The following is a 22,689-nucleotide window of genomic DNA, read 5'->3' as shown; positions in this document are numbered from 1 at the left end:
AGTCCAATTTCTCTGACTGCTCTCTGCTGTCTGTGGCTAGCCATGTAGCAGTATAAAATATTATAACAATCTAATAAAATACTCTGCACTGCTATTATCAGTGTTTCATATAAATAAATAAAAAACTGCTACATTATAGTTTAAGTATCTACTAATGAATGGTATAGACCAGGGGTATGTAAACTGTGGCCCTCCAGCTGTTGCAAAACTACAAGTCCCATCATGCCTCTGCCTCTGGGTGTCATGCTTGTGGCTGTCAGAGTCTTGCTATGCCTCATGGGACTTGTAATTCTGCAACATCTGGAGGGCCACAGTTTGCACATCCCTGGTATAGACTTTCGGATTGCTACTATAAAATGATACATGATGTATTACTACTTTCAGTGTCTATACACCAAACGAACCATCCCAGTAATCTTAACCCCTTCCAGCCCCTTCAGGTATCCATTTCCAAGTGGCAGGAAGGACTGGCAATCATGTGACCACAGTGATTGGCTGTCACAGTGATCACATAATCTTTGGCAGCTTGGTCTCTGTATTGGGTGCATGCAGTGAACTCGCTCCCAGCACAGATACATTGACCGCCCAGCGACACATATGTGTGCATGGTGGGTGTTAAAGCCCGCCCTTTTTGTTGCCGATAAGCATAATGCATGTGAGGAGGTGCAGCAGCAGTAAACACACAGTCTAATTGCAGAGAACAGAGCTTGTATAAATGCAAAATCCAATAATTCATAACAAACCCAGTGGGAAGGTGCCCAACTGGGATAACTCATGGCAATATCAGCAATGTGTAGCAGAGCAGGTCTAGTAGTGTGAGCAGCATCTGTTTTGAGGGGTGAAATGCGGCCTGGCTGGTCTGAGCCCAAATCAGGAGGTCTTCAGCAGAATGGTGTTCCCCTATCCTCTCCCTACTCATCTAGAACCTCTCCCTGTTGCCAATCACTGTCTCTGCCAGACGGGTGACCTGTCCCTACGCTGTCCACATGCAAAAAGCGCACCAAGCCTGAAGGCCAAGGCCCTAAATAGGCCTGAGCCATGATGGCTGCTAAAGTCACATATGGTGGCAGCCTTCAACTTGATAGCTTCCCCAGTGACCCAAGAAACCATAGAGGAACCACGTTCCACTTGACTCCCCCCCCCCACCCCCATTCCACTTGACTTCTTCTCCCCCTGCAATTCCACTGCGATTGAGCCTTACCTGCAGTGGAGAAAATAGACTGCATCTACCTACATGCGGGCGGCGATAGGCTATGAAAATGACAGTTCATCATATATTGTCAAATGTGAAAATATCTAGGCCCCTAGAAGAGGAAGTGACGAAACCCTTATGGCCACATTTTCATTTTTGCCTATGGTAGAATGATACAGATAATTTAAGTAAGAGAAAGTTTCTCCTATGACATGCAATTTAGAACTTGAACTTTGACTATATGATGTGCTAATATTGTTTTCACCATCATTTTTTTTAATCCTTTGTTTGTTGTATAGACACTAGAGGGTTGAGTCACTAATGGCAAATAGACTGTTCACTTTGCAAGTTACTCATTCACAGAGCTTAGTGAATGTGATGAAATGTTATTTTGCAAAGGATACCCAATCAGGTGCAAGGAAAATTTAAAAAAATAAACAGCATTTTTGCATGCACATGATTGGATGATAGAAGTCAGTAGGGTTTCACCTCATTCACTAAGTTCTTGGGAGAACTCCCTTGCTAAGTATAACTTTCCTTGCAAAGTGAACTGTCTATCTCTCTTTAGTAAATTAACCCCTAGGAGTATCATTATCTTCCTGTTGGGAAATAATCACAAAAATTGACTCAAGATACCAGAAAATTGACTAATTGTTTTTTTAATGATGCTGGTATTGGTTAAGTGGGTAACCCAAGATACAGACTGTCATATTGACAGCTAAATTTACAGATAAAATACCTATTTAGGAGTTGTTTTACCTGCCAAGGGATTTGTATTTTTATCCACTCAGAACTGAAATTTACACAGATCTGCACACAGCATAGCTCTATCTTGTAGGGGAGTGGACCTGATCTTTCACATACAGGTCCCCCCCCCACCCTGTGACTGGGTAGTAGAAGGAATAGAAGCACACTTGTGAGTTCATCTCGTTGTCACTCTCTCCTCCAATCAGTCTGCACCTTGCACTGCAGCACACTTAATTGTGCTGCTTCTCATTTACCCTCTCTGAGCTTTGCTTGTATATGGACTTCCAGAGATGAATACAAAGTCAAAATCAGGTACTTAGGATTCATGTACACCATACCTACATATACCGTGGTGCAGCAATCTTGCTGAAGTTTTGTGTTTTCCCGCGTCCGGCGGTCAAAATGTTCCTATCCTGAATGCAATTCTTCCACGTTCAGTAGAGGGAGGTTGAAGCTCACCTAGATGCGGCAGCTCCTAAACTCTGCAAAAAAGCCTCTGTATGACAATAGGCTTTTGAAGAGTTGAGTTTAGGAGCTTTGGCAAAAAATGCCAAAAGCTCCTAAAACTCAAGTTTAGGAGCTGCTAGTGTACATAAAGCCTTAGACTGCTTGCATTAAAAAGTAAATTGAATCATGTACATTATATTGTCAAAAGTTTTGGGACATCTACCTTTGCACTCACATGAACTTTAATGGCATCCCAGTCTTAGTCCGTAGAGTTCAATATTGGGTTGGCCCACCCTTTGCCGCTATAACAGCTTCAACTCTTCTGGGAAGGCTGTCCACAAGGTTTAGGAGTGTGTCTATAGGAATGTTTGACCATTCTTCCAGAAGCGCATTTGTGAGGTCAGGCACTGATGTTAGAAGAGAAGGCCTGGCTCGTGGTCTGCGCTCTAATTCATCCCAAAGGTATTCTGTTGGGTTTAGGTCAGGACTATGTGCAGGCCAGTCAAGTTTCTCCACCCCAAATTTGCTCATCCATGTCTTTATTGACCTTGCTTTGTGCACTGGTGCACAGTCATGTTGGAACAGGAATGGGCCATCCCCAAAACTGTTCCCACAAAGTAGGGAGCATGAAAATTGTTGAACAAGCTGATATCTTAAGAGTTCCCTTCACTGGAACTAAGGGGCCAAGCCCAACCCCTGAAATACAGTCCCACTCCATAATTCCCCCTCCAACAAATGATTTGGACCAGTGCACAAAGCAAGGTCCATAAAGACATGGATGAGCGAGTTTACTGTGGAGAAACTTGACTGGTGTGCACAGAGTCCTGACCACAACACGATAGGACACCTTTGGGATGAATTCGAGTGCAGACTGTGAGCCAGGCCTTCTCTCTAAAAATCAGTGCCTGACTCCACAAATGTGTTTCTGCAAGAATCGTCAAACATGCCCATAGCACACTCCTAAACCTTGAGGACAGCCTTCCCAGAAAAGTTGAAGCTGTTATATCTGCAAAGGATGGATAAACTCAATATTGTACCCTATGGACTAAGACTGGGATATCATTAAAGTTCATGTGCGTATAAAGGCAGGTGTCCCAATACTTTTGACAATATAGTGTATTAATGAATACAGTGCTACATTAATTTGTGCCTTTTATATCTGTGCGGAGTTCAGCTTTAAAAAAAAAAATGGTTAAAAAAACATTGATACATTTTTTTGAGAATTAATATGATAGTGAATTGTCTGGAAAAAAAATAAAAAGACGTATTAGCCGCTCAATATATTATTCTTTTGAATATAAGTATGCATGTCTTCTGAGAATCGCAGAACACTGCCAAGAGTTTGGTGTGTCTGCACTGCACTGCCTCCTACCTCTAACCATAATACTATGGGAGACACAGAAGACTGTGATAGGAAACTTAATATTCACACCTCTGTGGCCTTGACAATTTATTCAGTGTCAGTGGTTTCTTGCACCTTGATCAGATAAGATATGAGACAGTAAAGCATTATCATTGCTATGTAAACTGGAACCTTGGGAACACATTCCTGTGTTTCTTCCATAGAAATGAATACATATTGGTTCACTACAAATATATGATGCAGCCAAACCTATTATACACACCTTTACCTCCCATAGTCTCACCATTATAATATTTCCTTTGTTATGAGTTTTGTTTGGGTGAAGAGCTAAGGCTTTTATTGCAGACCTTGCCATCAGTCCCAATGGCTCAGTCTGAATGGCAGGGTCACAATTTGCTATATAGAGAGTGACCTGGGATACTTATTAAAGCAGTATTAAATACAAAAACAAAAATATATTATATTGCCGCTTACCAATTTTTAATTTTTTCCAAAATGTTCTAAACCTGGTAGTTAGAGGGTTGGTATTAACCTTTTAACACTGATAGGGGTGCTTACAATGGTTAGCTTTTTTGATTAATTTGTATGCCTTTGTATGCCTAAAGTGGATTTAAAAAGTAGATTTCGGCTTTATTTTGTCAGTTAAGTACATACATCTGTGTTAAATAAATTGTAAATAAAATAAATAATGTAAATAAAATATAATAATAATATAAATATATAATTAATATATTAATAATATTAATAATTAATTTAACATAAAATAATAATATAATAATGTAAATAAAATAAATTAAATACAATTTTGTGTGCATGCAGAAACCTCCAGTATTTTATGTACTCAGTTCCTTTTACAGATTTATCTATATATAAATACACGCACGAACTTTAATGGCATCCCAGGCTTAGTCCGTAGGGTTCGATATTGAGTTGGCCCACCCTTTGCAGCTATAACAGCTTCAACTCTTCTGGGGAGGCTGTCCACAAGGTTTAGGAGTGTGTCTATGGGAATGTTTGACGATTCTTCCAGAAGCGCATTTGTGAGGTCAGGCACTGGTGTTGGACAAGAAGACTTGGCTCACAGTCTCTGCTCTAATTCATCCCAAAGGTGTTCTATCGGGTTGAGCTCAGGACTCAGTCCGGTCAAGTTCCTCCACTCTATACTCGCTCATCCATGTCTTTATGGACCTTGCTTTGTGTAGTGGTGCACAGTCATGTTGGAACAGAAAGGGCCAACCCCAAGCTGTTCCTACGAAGTTGGAAGCATAAAATTGTCCAACATGTCTTAGTATGCTGACGTCTTAAGAGTTCCCTTCACTGGAACTAAGGGGCCAAGCCCAGCCCCTGAAAAACAACCCCACACCATAATCCCCCCCTCCACCAAATGATTTGGATCAGTGCACAAAGCAAGGTCCATAAAGACATGGATGAGCAAGTTTAGGGTGGAGGAACTTGACTGGCCTGCACAGAGCCCTGACCTCAACCCAATAGAACACCTTTGGGATGAATTAGAGCGGAGATTGCAAGCCAGGCCTTCTCTCCAAAATCAGCGCCTGACTTCACAAATGGGCTTCTGGAAGAATGGTCAAACATTCATATAGACACACTCCTAAACCTTGTGGACAGCCTTCCCAGAAGAGTTGAAGCTGTTATAGCTGGAAAGGGTGGGCCAATTAGATATTAAAGCCTACAGACTAAGACTGGGGTGCCATTAATGTTCATGTGCCTGTAACGGCAGGTGTCCCAATACTTTTGGAAATATAGTATATATATATATATATCTCTATATCTATATATGTATATATATATATATATTAGTTTATTATTACATTGGCACACTATTTTGGGGAACCATTTGAGTCTAGGTGCAGAGTATTAGATGTAAATTGGGAGCACAGGGTATTAATTAATCATACTATAAGTCCATAAACCTGCTAGTGCATGTAACACTCCCCACTCTCCACATTGACAATTCAGAGTGGGGACATCCTAAAGCAGAAAGTGTATTACTGGCTGGATCACCAGGCCTGATCACCCGATCGCCACAAATGAAAAAAAGAAAACAAATGCAGTTACCATATTTAAAGTGATAATAAAGGCATTTTTTATTTTAAAAAATAACAAATATGTTATCAATACTTACCTGCTCTGTGCAATGGTTTTGCACAAAGTAGCCCTGTTCCTCCTCTTCTTCCCCACCGGTGCTCCTGGCCCCTTCCTCCTGCCGAGTGCCCCCAGAGCCACGCAGAACCCCCGGCTCAGCCCGGCCCCCTCTCTCTCCTCATTGGCTCACTAGCTATGATTAACAATGGCTCCTGCTGCTGTATCAGCCAATGAGGAGGGAGAGTCCCTGGAGAGCAGAGGTTCTCGTGAACATCGCTGGATCGTGATGGGGCTGTGGGAACTGCAGCACACAGAAGGTTTTTTTACCTTTATGCATAGGTGCATGAAGGTAAAAACCTTGAGCCATAAGAATTATTTAAGAAATGGTAAACTGCGATATATAATTTTTTTTTTTGGTTTTGGGTTTAATAATGCTTTAATATTGTAGCTTTAGGATTGTTTAAAAACATTTTTTTTTGAGGTTTTCATTTTTAATTGTTTAAATATTGTGACAGATAGTCATATTGAACTGGGCTAAACCTGGTCATACACACATATGGATATCTTTCATTCAACTTGCAGGCTGAACAAAAGCAATGTAACTGATCCTCTGATCTCCCTGGCCAGCTATTCTATCCTGATAGCTGGTGCCCACAGCTGTCAGAATGCTTAAATACTGTAGTTAGGATAGCCCATTGGCTGCAGTCACTGTTCAGCTGACAATTTTCCACCTGGCTCCTTCGATCTTCAGATCGAAGTTTGTCGAGCTTGATGGTGCCAGCAGGGCCACACACAGATTACATTGATGGCGGTGACCAATCAGAATCCATCTGGTCCATCCTGGAAGTGCTGACAAAGAAGAGATAGAAGTGCGATAATTTCACATATCAGGACTGCTGAAATGGGTGCATGGAAACCCCAGAGGCATGTACAACGAAGGTTGGGGGGGGGGGGGGGGCTCAGTTTTAGCTCACGTTTAAATTTTTCTGTAAAGCTGAATTACCCTTTATTAGTATGTGACTACCTACAGCTAGCTATACCATGACCTAGATAAAACAGAACCTTCCTAGACATAATAAATACAATGAAGTGAGAATTAAAAAACATGTTAAATATAATTGTGTTTATTATGTTTTCTCTTCTTCCATGTAACTATTTGAAGCATGTCACTTCTATGTTAGCCATACATGAGAAATTGGATATACAAATGATTTTTAAAAAAAAAAAAGATCAAAGCTTCTTGAAATTGATTGCACTAAACCATTTTTTTAATCTTTAATTAATTGTTTTAATTGAAAAAGGACTGTATTATACCAGCAGAAAAACATAAATCGAATTGGACTGAATTAGACTTTTTTTTATTTGTTAAATGATCATTTGAAACTGTGATAGCTATGATCACATTAATGATAAATAGTTAGTCTTTGTTATGTATAAGGCCACCATTTGAGTCTGCAATTTGACTATTATTTAACTAATTAATTATTTATCTTTATTCTCTGTCAGACATATATTGGCAATGTGGTTATATCAGTAAACCCCTACAAGCAACTTACCATCTTCACCCCTGAGAAGATAGAGGAGTACAGGAACAGTGTTATGTACCAGCTGAAGCCACATATGTAAGTGGGTTAAAGGGAATTTAACATGGTTAAATTAAACTTCAGCTTTGCTCATGAAAAAACGTTTAGGTATACTGCACATTATTATATTTTTTTGCAGAATGTTTGTGTTCTGGAGATAATAGTACTGTAGTTATTGGCTGCTGACTTTTTCACAATAAAAGCCAAATAGCAAGTACTGTAGTGGGGATAATAAGATGAGCCTTAGCCAAAATTATTTTCTTTTAGTTTTTTTAATTAAGTGTGGAAGGCTTGTTACTGTTGCCTGTTACTCCCGCACAACTGTATTTATACTGAGATGAAATTACACACAGGTAAACTCTACTTACTAATTAGGTGAATTCTGAAGGTTATTGGTTCCACGCCACACTTTTCAGATATTTATTTGTAAAAATTTTGAAAACCATTTATCATTTTCCTTCCACTTCACAATTATGTGCCACTTTGTGTTGGTCTATCACATAAAATCCCAAAAAAATACATTTACATTTTTGGTTGTAACATGACAAAATATGGAAAATTTCAAGGTGGTATGAACACATTTTCAAGGCACTGTATATCATTACAGGAAGGGAAACCAATGATGGGGCACTAACACCTGCTAAGTTACCGTAACTGGCAAGCCATGTTGCCGTAACTGGCTCTATCGTAAATATTGCTCATTACTGCCTGATAAGAGATTTTAATCCTTCTTTGCTCTGTCAAAAACAATTGCCTAGATTTGGGATTTAAAATTCTGTACATAAATATAAGCCATATGCTAGTTGTGATTCTAAGAATATTTTCTATTCAAAAGGTAGATATATGCTTTTAGGAAACTAACTGAAGTCCTCAAGTGATCGAACACTTACAGATACTTCATCCAGTATTGCAAACAATTTGCATCCTCCAGTATTCCACAACATCCTTCATTCCTTCTTTGCACTCTTTTATAACCTTAAAAATACATATAATCAAACTTAGTATTAAAGGACAACTAAAGGCTCCTATATGACACCATAAACAAGCACCAAATTAAGTAACTATGTGATGCTCAGACCATAAAAAAAAAAAAAAACTTCCTTCACCATGTCCAAATTCTTCCTAATGTGTGCTTCACGTGCTCCCCCACTTAGACACTGCAGCTAACAATGGGAGGGTTCCAGCAACAGAGACAGCGCTGCCAATCCAGAAAGCAGTGGTCAGGAATAGGTGTAACAAGGTGCTGCCTAAATAACTACAGGGTTGTTAATCCTTAGTGATAGCTAGTGATAGCAATGCTGATAGACACACCCCTATCAACATCTTCTCAACCCACAAGCAGAAAAAGCCTACATGAAAGCTGCAAAACTGCTCTGAATCCAGAAGCAGCGCAGCATTATTGCCACACCATCACATAAAGCAGCATTAGGTAGACTTTACTGGAAGTCTCAACAGGTTTTTGTCAAACTATGCAGGGGGGAATAAAAGAAACCTGTAAAAGTAGATGGATTTATAATCAAGTGCTGCAGCACATATTTTATTTTAGGGAAGGCTATATTGGGGCTTTTCCAGAGCCTCTCCCATCCTCTGGAACTCTCTACTTCAATCTGGCCAGTTATCTCCTACTCTGTTCACTCTTAGGCAATCCCTAAAAAGTCATCTCTTCAGGAAAGCCTACTATCCTGACTTCAGCTAACAACTAAATCTTTTATTTCTTCCATCAGCACATCCCTCACAGTTATTACCTTTTGTTCCACTTGCCCCTTCCTATTAGATTGTAAATTCTCTTAAGCAGGGCCCCCCTAACCCTCTTGTATTAAATCGTATTGTAAATGTACTGTCTTCCTTTTAATGTAAAGCTCTGTGCACACTGTTGGCACTATATAAATCTTGAATAATAATAATAATAATTTCTGTTGTAGCAAACCAAGGGCCACACCCAAATGATGCCACTTCTCATAAAACTGAGTAAGGCTGTAAGGGTGAAATACGTCAAAGGAGGGCAAGTTCTCAGGCAGGGACTTCCAATGTGGTCGGCTAATAAAAAGTCTTATGGGTAGTGACATCATTGGTATGCTACAATGGCAGTGCTTGGAACAGGGAAAGACTTACTTGGCAGGCAACTGATATACCCACAGCCAGTTGGAGGGGATGAGTGGAGCACTGAAGCAGCAGAGGCTATAGTCCTACTTTAAAAACAAGGACTTTAGTTCCTGCATAGAAGGCCCAAATAACTAAGTTGTAATGATTATTTTTTACCCTTTTACCCTAACATCCAATTTTTTGAGAGAAGGTGGGGTAGATTTGCTAAAACTGGTGCACTCAGATTCTTATGCAGGTGTGCATGGTAGCCAATCAGTTTCTAACTTCATCTCATTCAATTAAACTTTGGCAATAAAACCTGGAAGCTGATTGGTTTCTATGCAGAGCTGCACCTGATTTTGCACTCTCCAGTTTTAGTAAATAAACTCCAGTGAGAGCAGTCATGTAGCTGAAAGTGACAGTCATGACAAACAAAGCATCTCTTGCCGGCTGATATCAGCTTCTCCTTCCGGGCTACTTCTGGGTTTTTAGCTGCTTGATTGGCTGCAGAGGAATGACATCATCCCTTGCATGCACATGGGAGTCAGTCATTCTGGCACAGCTGGAGTGGGCCGGGAATTTACACTGAGCTGAGCATGTGCAGCTCAGTGTACATTCAATAGAGGACTGTGAGCAGGCAGGTGAGTGTGTGTTATTGCAGAAGATACATTGGATGTCTCTTCTGCAATAAAGAGCTGCCTGCTCACAGTTTTCTTAGAGTTAGGTTTTCTTCTGCTTTAATTAGTCAGCAATAGCAGCTTTCATATTGCTCTGTTGTAACCTGTACCTTTTGTGTTCCTGTATATGGGGTATACTCATGGGAAGTCTCTCTACAATAATGTGAAGGCTACCAGATGACCTCATTCTGAGGTGACAATACAGGCTGTATTTGGTCTAGTTGGCCTGAAGGAAACTGTACCTTCTTGTCCTATTGTAGGCTGACTGCAAAAAAAATAAATACATTTTTAAAGCCAATTAATTTTCCAAAAATGATACTAGAAAGATCACACGTGATTAGGCTAAAGTTTTCATAAGTCAGCTTGTACTAAAACCCCTACCTTGTCTATAAAGTATTTCATATACCTGCCTATTGGGTAAGTTTAGACCAATGTAAAACTTCATGTTGCAGTCAGCAAGGGAAGGACGTGGGTAGAGAGAGACATTCCCTGGATTGTTCAAAGTACACAAACGATAAGCAAATTCCAATCAATAGTCTTCATCATTAGTTTGTTTTAACAGCAAACTTTTATAATCAGAAATGTTACATCAATTTTAGTGAAAAAACACTCCAGTTCATGTGTGTTCTTCTGGCTGTTGTGGATTCTGCTACTCTCAATCACCATCCATCAGCTATTTGAGGCCCCAAATACAAGCATGGCCATAAAAACCAACAAAGCCTCGCTTGATGATATAAAACAAATTAAACGAAATTGCAATATAATAAATAAAGTCCACATGAAGTAATGAAAACCATTTAAAAAATCTTCTTTAAAAGTTAATTTAAACTCCAACGCCTCAATTATTGAAAGCTCCTTTTGTGAATACCACCACCTCTGATAGTAATGGCACTTACCAGATTCTATTGACCTTTTATCTCTAGAAAGGTCAAACGAGCAATGATCACAACCATAGATGAGATTTCATATGCCCCTCTTATGGAACCTTAGCTGCCTCTCCATATCTCCAGACCAGCCACATCAATTGTCATGGACTGATGTATAAAGGGAAAGAGATGCTCCAATAGTGTAAAATCATTTACTATTTTATTTAAACGGTTTAAAAGTTGCACTTGCATTCATTTGTAAAAATACAGACCAACTGTACAGTCTCTATTGCCGACAAAACAATACACCCACGCTTTTGGGATCAGTATAAATACGATCACGTCAGCATGCAGCGCTGCCCTACATGTTTCATTATAGATGACGTCTTCCGGGGGAATCCAGAAGTGTATTGTTTTACCGGCAATAGAGACTGAACAGTTGGCGTGCACTTTTATATATGGATGCAAGTGCAACTTTTAAACCATTTTAATAAAGTAGTAAAGGATTTTAATCTATTGGAGCATTTCTTTCCCTTTATACATTGGCACATGACAAATGATGTGGCTGGTCTGGAGATAAGGAGAGGCAGCTAAGGTTCCATAAGAGGGGCATATGACATCTTATTGATGGTTGTGATTATTGCTTGTTTGACCCTTCTAGAGATAGAAGGTCAATAGGATCTGGTAAGCGCCCTTACTATCAAAGGTGGTGGTATTCACAAAAGGAGCTTTCATCACTTGAGGTGTTGGAGTAATAATTGAGGAGTAATAATTGAACTTTTAAAGAATATTTTTTTAATGTTTGTTACTAATTCACGTGGACTTTAGTTATTATATTGCAATTTCCTTTAATCGATTTTGTATGGCTTTGTTGGTTTATATTTGATTTTTCTATGTTAATATCACATGGTTAAGTCACTGCTTTACATTTTTGTTTTGTTATTTAACACTGTTATTTTGCAGTCACTTTTTTGTCAGTAGAACGGGTTCTATACTAAAAAAAATATGTCCAAAGCTGTATCCAATTTCCAGTGTAGGGCAATGCCAGCTATGGACACCCTCTTCGAGGTTATAATTCCATGAAGAGCTTTCAAGTATTATACAATGAAATAAATGTTACTTATTAACTAGTTGCGATGTAAGATATGAGAAATGTGCCAATAGGCTTGCACACACACACACACACACACACACACACACACACACACACACACACACACACACACAGAAATACACACACAAACGCACACACACACACACACATACTTATTCAGGATGTGATATCAGCCAGGAAAGGTAAATATCCCATTGGACATAGACATTACAAAGTGAGCAAATATTTAAAATGAATGGTGCTTATCATTGGCACTTTTCCATCAGTTTATTTTTGCAAAAGTGCATTTTCTTATAGCTACAGGTATAACATAACCATACCCACAGTCAGTATAGTAAATATAATTAATTTTATGTAATTAGCAGCCTCATGGGATTACTAACTTGTGCTATATTTATCTACTCAGCAGTCACGTTCACCTATGTATGGTAAAAGGAAATATAATATACCAAAGAGAAGGCTGAAGCAACATGATAGATGTATTCTGTATAATGCACTTCATGTACAGTCTCTAAGAAAGAAACGAGACCGCACTCTTAGGCTGGTAATATGCAATACAAAGAATAACAGAATAATCATTTAGGAGAGATGATGATATGTAAGTTGTTTTGAAAAAAAAAAGCGTCTATGATCATGGTAAATGTGTATATACGAATATGAACATTTACATATAACACATGAATCCATAAGCTGTTTGCATTTATAAAGGTCAGTGAACTCTTCAATACATTCCAATATCAATGCAGTTTGGTATATTCTTTATAATATACCTACAGACAATAATAAACAGTCTGCCCAATGGATCGAGTGTATTTAGGCATGTGAACACTTTTCTAATGTATGAGTATTGGACAAATGTGCATGCTTACACCTGTGAATAGGGGAAGAGGGAGGGCTGCAGAGAATAGCAATAACTTTGAAAAAAATTAAAGGTCTGGGTGCCTACATGTAGGTAGGTCACTCTATACCAGGGGTCTCCAAACTTTCTGAACAAAGGGCCAGTTTACTGTCCTTCAGACTTTGAGGGGGCCAGACTGTGACCAGTGGGAATAGAAAATGTCCTGGCATTATTGGGAGTAAAAAATGCACCATAATTGGTATGAGTGGGAGGAATAGTGCCCCGATGTTGGTATTAGGGGAAAAAAATTGTACCCCATCATTGGTGTCATTTGGAGGAATAGTACCCCATTGTTGATATCAGGGAAGGAATTGGTGTAGAAGAAATAGTGCCTTGATAAGGGCAATCAAAGGGCCATATCTGGCCCTCAGGCTGCAGTTTGGAGACCACTGCTCTATACCAAACACATGACAGGCACATGCACAGCAACACTACTACAGTTAGAGCTTCAGGCACTTGATTGATTCCCTTGCCAAGCTCACACTATTACCATGTGCATTAGTGCAGGCCATAGGCTACTTACTCCTGCTCATCCTCCTGGGAGGGGGCCCGTGTCTCACTCGTGGTCCAGGATTGAAAGTCAATCCCAACACTTGGAGCTCATTTTATATGGGAGCCCAACTCATCTTATGTTTTTTTACCTGAGGGGATCATCTCTTATTGCTAGAAGGGTTAGTCTGTTCCTCTATCCACCACCCACTCTGTGGTCGACCAGGTTTGCACTAGTCATATCAGAACCTTCCTGATCAGGGCAGGCCCAAGACATTGTGCTGCCTGTGCCCAAGAATGAAATGCCGCCCCCCACCCTCCAAAAAAAAAATCACACCCACCAAAAGGCCCCCACATACATTATTTAATATCATGATAAATAAAACTAAAATTACATTTATCAGGAAGTCTGATTTTCATTTAACAGCACCTTGTCTATATGCAAAATTATCTGACATACCACCATGTAACCACTCCCCCATCTTGGCGCCCTAGGGCATCCATGGGTGTAGTGTGTGCATCAGCACAGTGGAACCCCCACCCTTCAGAGCCTGTGTGAAGTGAACATGTTGCACCCATGGATGATTTGATCAGGCTAGGGTAGTATAATGGCATATTAAAAAAGAATAGCGCAACCATGCAAAAGAAATGACTATCAAATATGGAGACAATCCATAAATAAAAATGGGGATTTAGTTCCACCATATGGCCATATTGTGCTCAGGCCCACCACTGCGTCAAAGTACCCCATTATCAGTGGGTCCTACACTATCCATAAAAAAGGGGTGAATCCAGCCTCTCTTACCCTTGGAGACAACACTCCTTGCTGGGAAGATGTGCTAATGCACTGCAGGGGACTCCTCCTATATCTACTTGATAGAGGACACCAATAGAGTACAGGTGTGTGTGGGGGATGGGATGCTCAACCTCAGAAGTCTGGTCAGACCGAATACATAATAAACAAGCAAAAAATTTTAATATACATGTTGCTTGGTCCATAGCTGCACCGGCTTTAGATATACATGTTCAGGGTTTGCTCCCCCAATTTTTTGCTTGTTTATAGTATAATGGCAAGCTAGGGCTGTATAGTGATTTGTGAGCATGACAGGATATGCAACTTTGCTCCCACAGTCTTCAGTGCCTAGCCTCATACATGCACCAGAGCAGAAGAAGGTGGGCCAGGTGTGAGGCTGGCTGCACCTCCTCCAGTTCCACCCAATAGAAATGCAAGCTGCACCCAGACATCGGCTACTGGCAGGGCCGGTTGGGGAAGGAATCTTTCATTGCACTCTGTCTCCTGTGGGTACCCTGCCCCCGGCAGCACAGACACCTGAGCTCTTCACGTGTGCGTGGGTGTTTAACAGCCAGTGTTAGACTGTATGCGAGCACCCTTGCGCAGGCCAATTATGTGTATGCAAGTTGAGGTCAGCAGGATGTGCTTTTTGCAGGGCAGCAGAGCGGCTGCCCCTGGATGACACACAAAACTGCTGGAAAAAAAATCTTGGGCATCAATTTGCCACCCCTCTCAAAGTGCCACCTGGGTCCAATGGACCCAGCGGGACTCATGGTTGGGCCAGCCCTGTTCCAGATATCCAAGAAGATATCTAACTGGGTCACATATGTTAGGTAGTGTCAGAAGAGTGGTGGGAAAACCCAATATATCTGACCAGAATGATTGTATTATGGCCCAGTATTGCCACACCATATGGAAAAAAAGGTTCTTTCAGCAGCCACATCTGTGACACGTAGGTGTAGGGATTTTCCCCATTTTAAACATTGCATATAATAGATCTGAAGGAAATATTTTAGTTGAATACATTTGTTTCTGGAGGAGATGGAACTGGAGTGCTTTTTTTAAATTCAGTACGATATCAGTAAATATTCCATCTGTGCCTTACCTTTGTCTGTGCTGGAAGGAAGTTGTACTATTTTAATATTATTAGCTGTGGTTAAGTACTGAAATTCTTGCTGGCATTTCAGCAAGAAGGAAGGTTGGTGCGACCACTGATAAGCACTTGCAATATAAAAGGTAAATTTGCTTCCTCTTTTGGATGAAACTCCTAGGAAAACAGAAATAATCTTACTTTGGTCTCGTGATTGCTGTTGAATTACTAGGTTTCTGGCATATTGCCCTGGATAAAGGGGCACGCGAGGCTTACCAGTTAACGTTCACTGTCTCAGCCAATAGCTAAATCCATTACAGCGTCCATTACCTGCTGTCTCATACAGTCTAAGTGCTCAGAAACTGCAATGTCAATCTATAAAATTCTCAACATAATTTCATTGTGATGTCTAGCCAGCATTGTCTGCCCTCATACCCCTGTGAATAGATAGGAAGTTGCTGATGGTTCAGAAATTAACTCAACACTTGCCAGACAACTAGTGCAGATTTGTAAGCACAGCTGTACACACAGAAGACAAGAGTAATATAAGTATCCAGTCATTTTAGAATCCTACAATAGCTAACTGATTTTTTTTTTTTTTTTTAAGTAAAACTAAAAGCAAAACAAAGCAAAACTTTATTTTTTATTTTTGGAGATAGACTAGAAGTGGAGAAGGATTAGAAGTAGAGATGGGCTCTGGCGTGTTCAGGATGCCACCTGCCTGGCTTCCTGGTATGTTCAGGATCCCACCTGCCTGGCTTCCTGGCATGTTCAGGATCCCACCTGCCTGGCTTCCTGGCGTGTTCAGGATCCCACCTGCCTGGCTTCCTGGCGTATTCAGGATCCCACCTGCCTGGCTTCCTGGTGTGTTCAGGATCCCATCTGCCTGGCTTCCTGGTATGTTCAGGATCCCACCTGCCTGGCTTCCTGGCGTGTTCAGGATCCCACCTGCCTGGCTTCCTGGTGTGTTCAGGATCCCACCTGCCTGGCTTCCTGGCATGTTCAGGATCCCACCTGCCTGGCTTCCTGTCGTGTTCAGGATCCCACCTGCCTGGCTTCCTGGCGTGTTCAGGATCCTATCTGCCTGGCTTCCTGGCGTGTTCAGGATCCCACCTGCCTGGCTTCCTGTCGTGTTCAGGAACCCACCTGCCTGGCTTCCTGTCGTGTTCAGGATCCCACCTGCCTGGCTTCCTGGCGTGTTCAGGATCCCAACTGCCTGGCTTCCTGTCGTGTTCAGGATCCCACCTGCCTGGCTTCCTGTCGTGTTCAGGATTCCACCTGCCTGGCTTCCTGGCATGTTCAGGATCCCACCTGCCTGGGAGGTGGGATCCCAAACATACCACAGCCCATTCCTAATGAGAAGTGGAGAGAGATTAGAACACCTGTCATGTTTTTATTGCTGTCTGTGCTCCCGTTAGGGAGATTCATCCTCTCTATTTGTCCTGTTTACCTTTATCATAAAAAGTGAAAGTAAAAGAAAATCCCAAATTTTGGGTTGTCCCCAGAACAGTAAGAGAGGGGACACTAGTTCTTGCAGGTGCTAGTTACAGATGTATAATAAAAGCCTTAGAACTAATTGTAAAATAATGTAAATATGTACACCCCAGAATTAAGCCACATACACACGGGCTGAATATCAGCCGTCTGTACAGTCAATTTCGGCTAACAATTGACCAGTGTGCATAGGTCCCTGTTTTACAGAAGCGGATCTTAGGACTGGCTTCTGTCAAACGGGTGTAGCACGACCCCCTTGAGGGCTGCTGGTTAGTGTAAGTTCCTCTGCACTCACCTGACCCTGAGAATTATCCAACCGGCTAGGTACTTTAGGTTCAGACATTTCAGAGATGATCTCCAAAAATACACTGACACAATAGAGATACAGGTCTGACTGTTTACTGAGATAAAAGGTAAATCAAACAACTTAACAAGAATAGATAGAGATATGTAATAACAGATATTGCAGTATCAATCCATTAAAACCCTGCTTAATCAACAGAGTATTATATTCAATGAATAGGAGTGACTGAAAGAACTATCAGCTTTAACTGTCAGGTGCTATTGTTAAATGTATTAACCATGAACACTGCTTAACCTCTTCTAAAATCAGAACTAGCATTACCTCATGTTTACCTAATAAGAATCTAGCATTATTTCAATGGGTCCCCTTTAAGGATCGTGAGCAATGCTCTAGCAAAGCCTCGCAGAATCTTCGCCGGCAGTTGGAGCTCTTTATCACTCTTCAGGGTGATATTTGTAATCCCAATGTAGTGGTATATATGAAATTCTATCTGCAGTCAGTGTATGGTGGATGCAGGTTTATACTTGCGATTTCAGATGTCACCAGGCACTCTTTCACACACCAGTGTCCACATGTGACTATCAGGTCATCCAAGCGAAATGTCTCCTCACAATGCTGCATCACTGGGGATGTTCGGCTCTCGCTGTTCCAGTCAGTTCAGCTTCGCCCGCTCTGTACTCAGCTCAACTGGATCTGTCACCTTCCTGTGACTACCAGCATCCGTACCACTGAGGATGGGCTCTGCTTTTTCTAGGGCGCCCACTCAAGCCTCTGTCATCAACTGTGCCCTCTAGCACCCCCCAGACCGATCTGTCCTCCACGAGTCCCGGAAGCAAGAGAGCGCGTGCTCTGCCCCGCAGAGAGGTATATCGACTCTCCCATGATCCTTCACTTTCCCGTGGCTCCTTGGGAGTATTGTCCCTTCTGCCATCCATGTAACAATTTGCCATCCACGCCAAACTACATCACCCACAATCCAATTAGTCCATTTCCGGGGAAAGCCGATCCTTCGTGTAAAACTCTTAAAGGAGCACTCTAGTTACATTATAATGATAACTTGATTATATATAATTATGACATATATACATATATAGTAGTCCCAGCCTGGCTACATCGGCATACTGGAAAACCATCAGCATCCAATCAGCATTCCGCCAATGTCTTCGAGCACTGACCAGCGTGTTCTGGCATTGGGGCAGTCCCCCTGTCAGAACACAATAGCTCAGCAGGGAGATTGCTGTACTGACATCGCATCATTAGTACAGGACCTTGCAAGCTCCTCAGTTGTACTTACCGTGTGTACCAGTCTTTAGACTCACTGTTCTGCATACTAAACGCATCTCTTGAGCAATTTGAGTTTACTACATTTAGCTAGTTGATAATGCTGAGAGCCATTTGCTGGTCCAGACCCAGCCATTTATGCACCCTCCATCACTATTTTTTTAAATATTTCTTTACCATTATTTACAGATCTGCATAAATCCAGACTTAAAAGCGAACCACAATAAACACTGTTAACCCTCTAGCAATCCCAGGCTAATTGACTGTACTGTTAGCACACTAGACACCACTATGGTTAGAGAACACCAACTCCTAGGTGTGCATCATTTAGAAACTGGTGCCACAGTGCCTGCACCGGCATCCACCAACCCAGCAATATCTGTCACCTCCCTCCCAGTGGCATATCCACAGTTACCAGTGGATACAGGAAATGAACCTCACTCTGTAACTATGTGCTTGCTCTCTCTCTCTCTCTCTCTCTCTTTCTCACACCCCTCTACATCTCTCACATGACTCTCAGGCTAGGTTTCTAGGTGCTCTGTGCCACAGGTCTGGTCCCAAAATGTGGGCAACCAACTGCTAGTGAAGGGGACAAGCACAACACCCCTTCACTACCAGAGTAACCATCACCTCACACTAGTCACCTATTCTCTGGCTGGTTGGTTGACTTAAGCTGTGACACATATACAGCTGTCTCTAGGAATGGCAATGTACACTAGACAGCAAAATACATGCTGGACTAAAGTGCACTGTATCTATTCTAGCCTACAGCCCCATGTTACAAGCCCTGTTTTTTGGATACACTATGCATTACATCACTTAAGAAGAAACTTCAGACCAGGCATTAAACAGTTAACAGTGACATTACTGAAGAAAGAACTGTTCTTATCAGGCAGTTTCCCACATGAATTCCTGTACAAGGCACTTTAGTGCCCATAGAGTAATTATACCTGAATAACAGCACAGAGCCCTTAGTGTCCTTTAGAGGCATAGTCCATGATTGGCAAATAATCCACAAGAGGTAACACAGGGTTCATACATTCTATGTTTGGCAAAGATCCTTAAAGGTAAGTAAGTCCAAGATTGGTCATTTAAAGAGGAGCTCCAGGCTCCCCCCTAAAAATTTTAGGTCAGCAACTACAAATACTGTAGCTGCTGACTTTTAATATTAGAGCGCTTACCTGTCCAGGGATTCAGCTGTTTCCTCATCCGAGCTGATTATTCAATGGCTATTGGGTGCTGGCGCCGCCATCTTTACTAAAGGAAAGTGGCAGTGAAGCCTTGCTGCTTCATAGCTGGCTTCCTACTGCACATGCGTGAAGTGTGCTGTGCTTCGTGAATGGGTTGTCTGCGGTGGAAGGTGAGAGGGCTGAACTGTCAAAACGAGGTACCTGCTCCCCTCTCCACCCCGCAAAATGTGCCAAATGTGGCAGCAGAGGTGGGAGGAGGCAGCCAAGCGGAACTTCCCCTTTTGGGTGGAGCTCTATTTTAAGAGTTCTCAGGCTCCCTGTCCCTCAGGGAGCCCAGAGTGCTCACTCCCCAGCTGGGGGCATCATCTGGCAGCATAACCGCTGACACTTTAACAGTGTCTCCAATAGACCTCCCTTGGGGTACAGAAGATCCCCTTTTTATGTTGATCTGTAGAAAATTGGTGGGAAAATCTAGCTGATCAACTCTTCAGATCCACCACACATTAACATTGTAACAGTTTTACAGGAAATACAGCAGACTTAATTCAGATAACTGCAGAACGTGAGTCCGCATATAAAAAAACATGAACGCTTCTGCACGCATACGCCTACAAGATCTTAACCCTACCGTGTCCCTATGCAAGAAGAAAAAAAAAGAGTTTCTTGCAAGACAAGGCCTCCAACTCAACTCATGCGCTTTGCAGGTAATACCACCTTGTAAGGGAGAGTGAAGAGAACAATATCTCTAATGGAATCAAAAGGACATTTCTAAAGTGCAAAGACAGCAAGATTAGGTTTTATTCAGGCAGTCAACAGTCTCTGAAACATAAGAAGGGCAAAAACCTAAACTTTGATAGTCCAAACACTGGTCCAGACCCAGTCAGTTTTTTTCACCCTCCATCACTATTTATTATTTTTTTTAAATACAAAAACGATGGAGACAGCACTCCAATATTAGTGCAGATAAGAAATTGTGTACTCCTATCCCAAAAAATATTAAAATTGATTAATTGATAAATAAATATATATAAACAAATATCACCAATATGCCATATTATAGATATATGCATATATAAAAATCCAAAGTGACTATGCACTGTGTGCAAAACTGCAAATTAATAATGCATATATCATGAATAATCACAAGTGAGTCAATAATGTTCAATTGACTTAACCTTCCTAACGGTATTCCCGAGCGTGACTCGGGGTTAGATTTTAGAGCCAAAAGCGGTAACCCCGAGCCACACTCGGGGTAGCGCTAGGAAGATTGCTGGATCCTGGTAGAGGTTTTACTTACCTTTTCTCCGGGATCCAGCGAAGTATGCGGGCGGTATGCAGCGGCGGAGCTTCCTCCCGATTGTCTGCGAGCCCCGGCTTCCGTCTCCGGCGACGTGACGTCCGCCGGGGGGTGGAACCGGCGGCAAATTCAAATTTAAAACACACCAAACACACTGATACAATTCCAAATACAAAAAATTCACATTACATTGCTCCCCAGTGCCCTTTCCTGCAGTTTTACTGTACTTTTTATGTATATATATATATACATATATATATACACGTATATATATATATATATATATATATATATACATATATGTATATATATATATATATATACACGTATATATATATATATATATATATATATATATATATATATATACGTAATTCTTGTGAATGAGCAGCCCAAACCAACTGTATACATTATATATATATATATATATATATATATAATATATGTATACATACATATATATATATATATATATATATATATATATATATATATATATAATAAATGTATACAATTGGTTTGGGCTGCTCATTCACAAGAAGTACTTCCTCCTTCTTCCCCCTATGTGGCCACGGCCACCGACATCACTTCTGCCTTTGCATTGCATCCTGGGAGCTGTTTGTCATCACTCCCAGGAGGCTGGAATTTAGGAAGAACTCCCAGAACACTCCCTGGAATCAGGAAGAAGGACACAGCAGATTACACTGCGGCTTCAGATGCCCACATCCAAGATGGCCGTGCCCAGACAGCGTTTTTAAAAGTACAATTTTGACTAAAATCCGATACTGTACACCTTGTAAGTATGAGAATAGCAGTTCTGTAAAGGGCGATGGATTAGTATTATAGGGGTATTTTTAGTTAAAAAAGGTATTTGAGTCCGGAACTCCGCTTTAATAAAGTGACCATAAATAACACTTGAATTAAGCTCCAGTGGGATTAATGCATCTATGTTGCCGCCACCGCAATCACAGCCCACTTACCAGATGACCCGGTCGGGCATTGGTAAGGGGTCCCAATGTGGTAGCCGCTAAGTTTCCCTCTGTAGAGAGCGCGGTGTATATGGGGATCACTCCTGGGTTCAATAAAGGGATTTCCTGTAGGGGGTCCCACTGAAGTCCCTCGGTAGAGAGTGTGGTGTGGAAGCTGTTTGCAAATTCCTTTGGGGTCCTCTCATTCAATCGGTGGTGTGGGGTCTCAGATATAGAGATGCAGAGAACCAGCCAGACAATGGAAACGCTGTTCCACGTTCCAGATGCGGTCCACAAGCCAGATGTGATATAATGACGTATCACAGGACCCAAAGTGGTTTGTCAGTGTGCATCTGACGTTATCAGGGATCACATCTATTATTATTATTTTTTTAAATGATTTTTCTTACTGTAATAAAACAAATTGTACCCGAATCACAGTAGACTACCAAAACTAGGGATCGACCGATTATCGGCAAAGCCGATATATCGAGGGCTGATAGGCACTTTCCCCGATATATCGGAATCGGCCACCAAGGTGACCAATATTGCCGATATTTCGGGAAAGTGCTTGTACCAGAGTGATGCTTGCAGCTAGAGGCATCACCCCGGTACAGGCATCCATAGCCGACGGTCGGCTGTCTTGTAATGACAACCGATGCGGCTGAGAAACCGCTCGGCTGTCATTACAAGGAGCGGGAGGGGACGCCC

At 41.4% G+C, this 22,689-nt stretch overlaps 1 protein-coding gene across 2 annotated transcripts in view; it reads left to right on the top strand.

Annotated features, from left to right (window-relative positions):
* The window catches only part of MYO1A (myosin IA), a 148,995-nt gene that overhangs the window by 46,639 nt on the left and 79,667 nt on the right, over positions 1–22,689 (top strand). For both annotated transcript variants that reach the window (XM_082244519.1, XM_082244518.1), the window contains exon 3: positions 7,359–7,474. In XM_082244519.1, coding sequence (XP_082100645.1) covers positions 7,359–7,474 — 116 coding nt within the window. The remainder of the gene's footprint in view (positions 1–7,358; positions 7,475–22,689) is intronic.

This window comes from Pelophylax lessonae (assembly GCF_965119305.1).
Source record: "Pelophylax lessonae genome assembly, chromosome: 2".
NCBI lineage: Eukaryota > Metazoa > Chordata > Amphibia > Anura > Ranidae > Pelophylax > Pelophylax lessonae.
The sequence above is the reverse complement of the archived record's forward strand: the minus strand, read 5'-3'. Positions and strand labels throughout refer to the sequence as shown.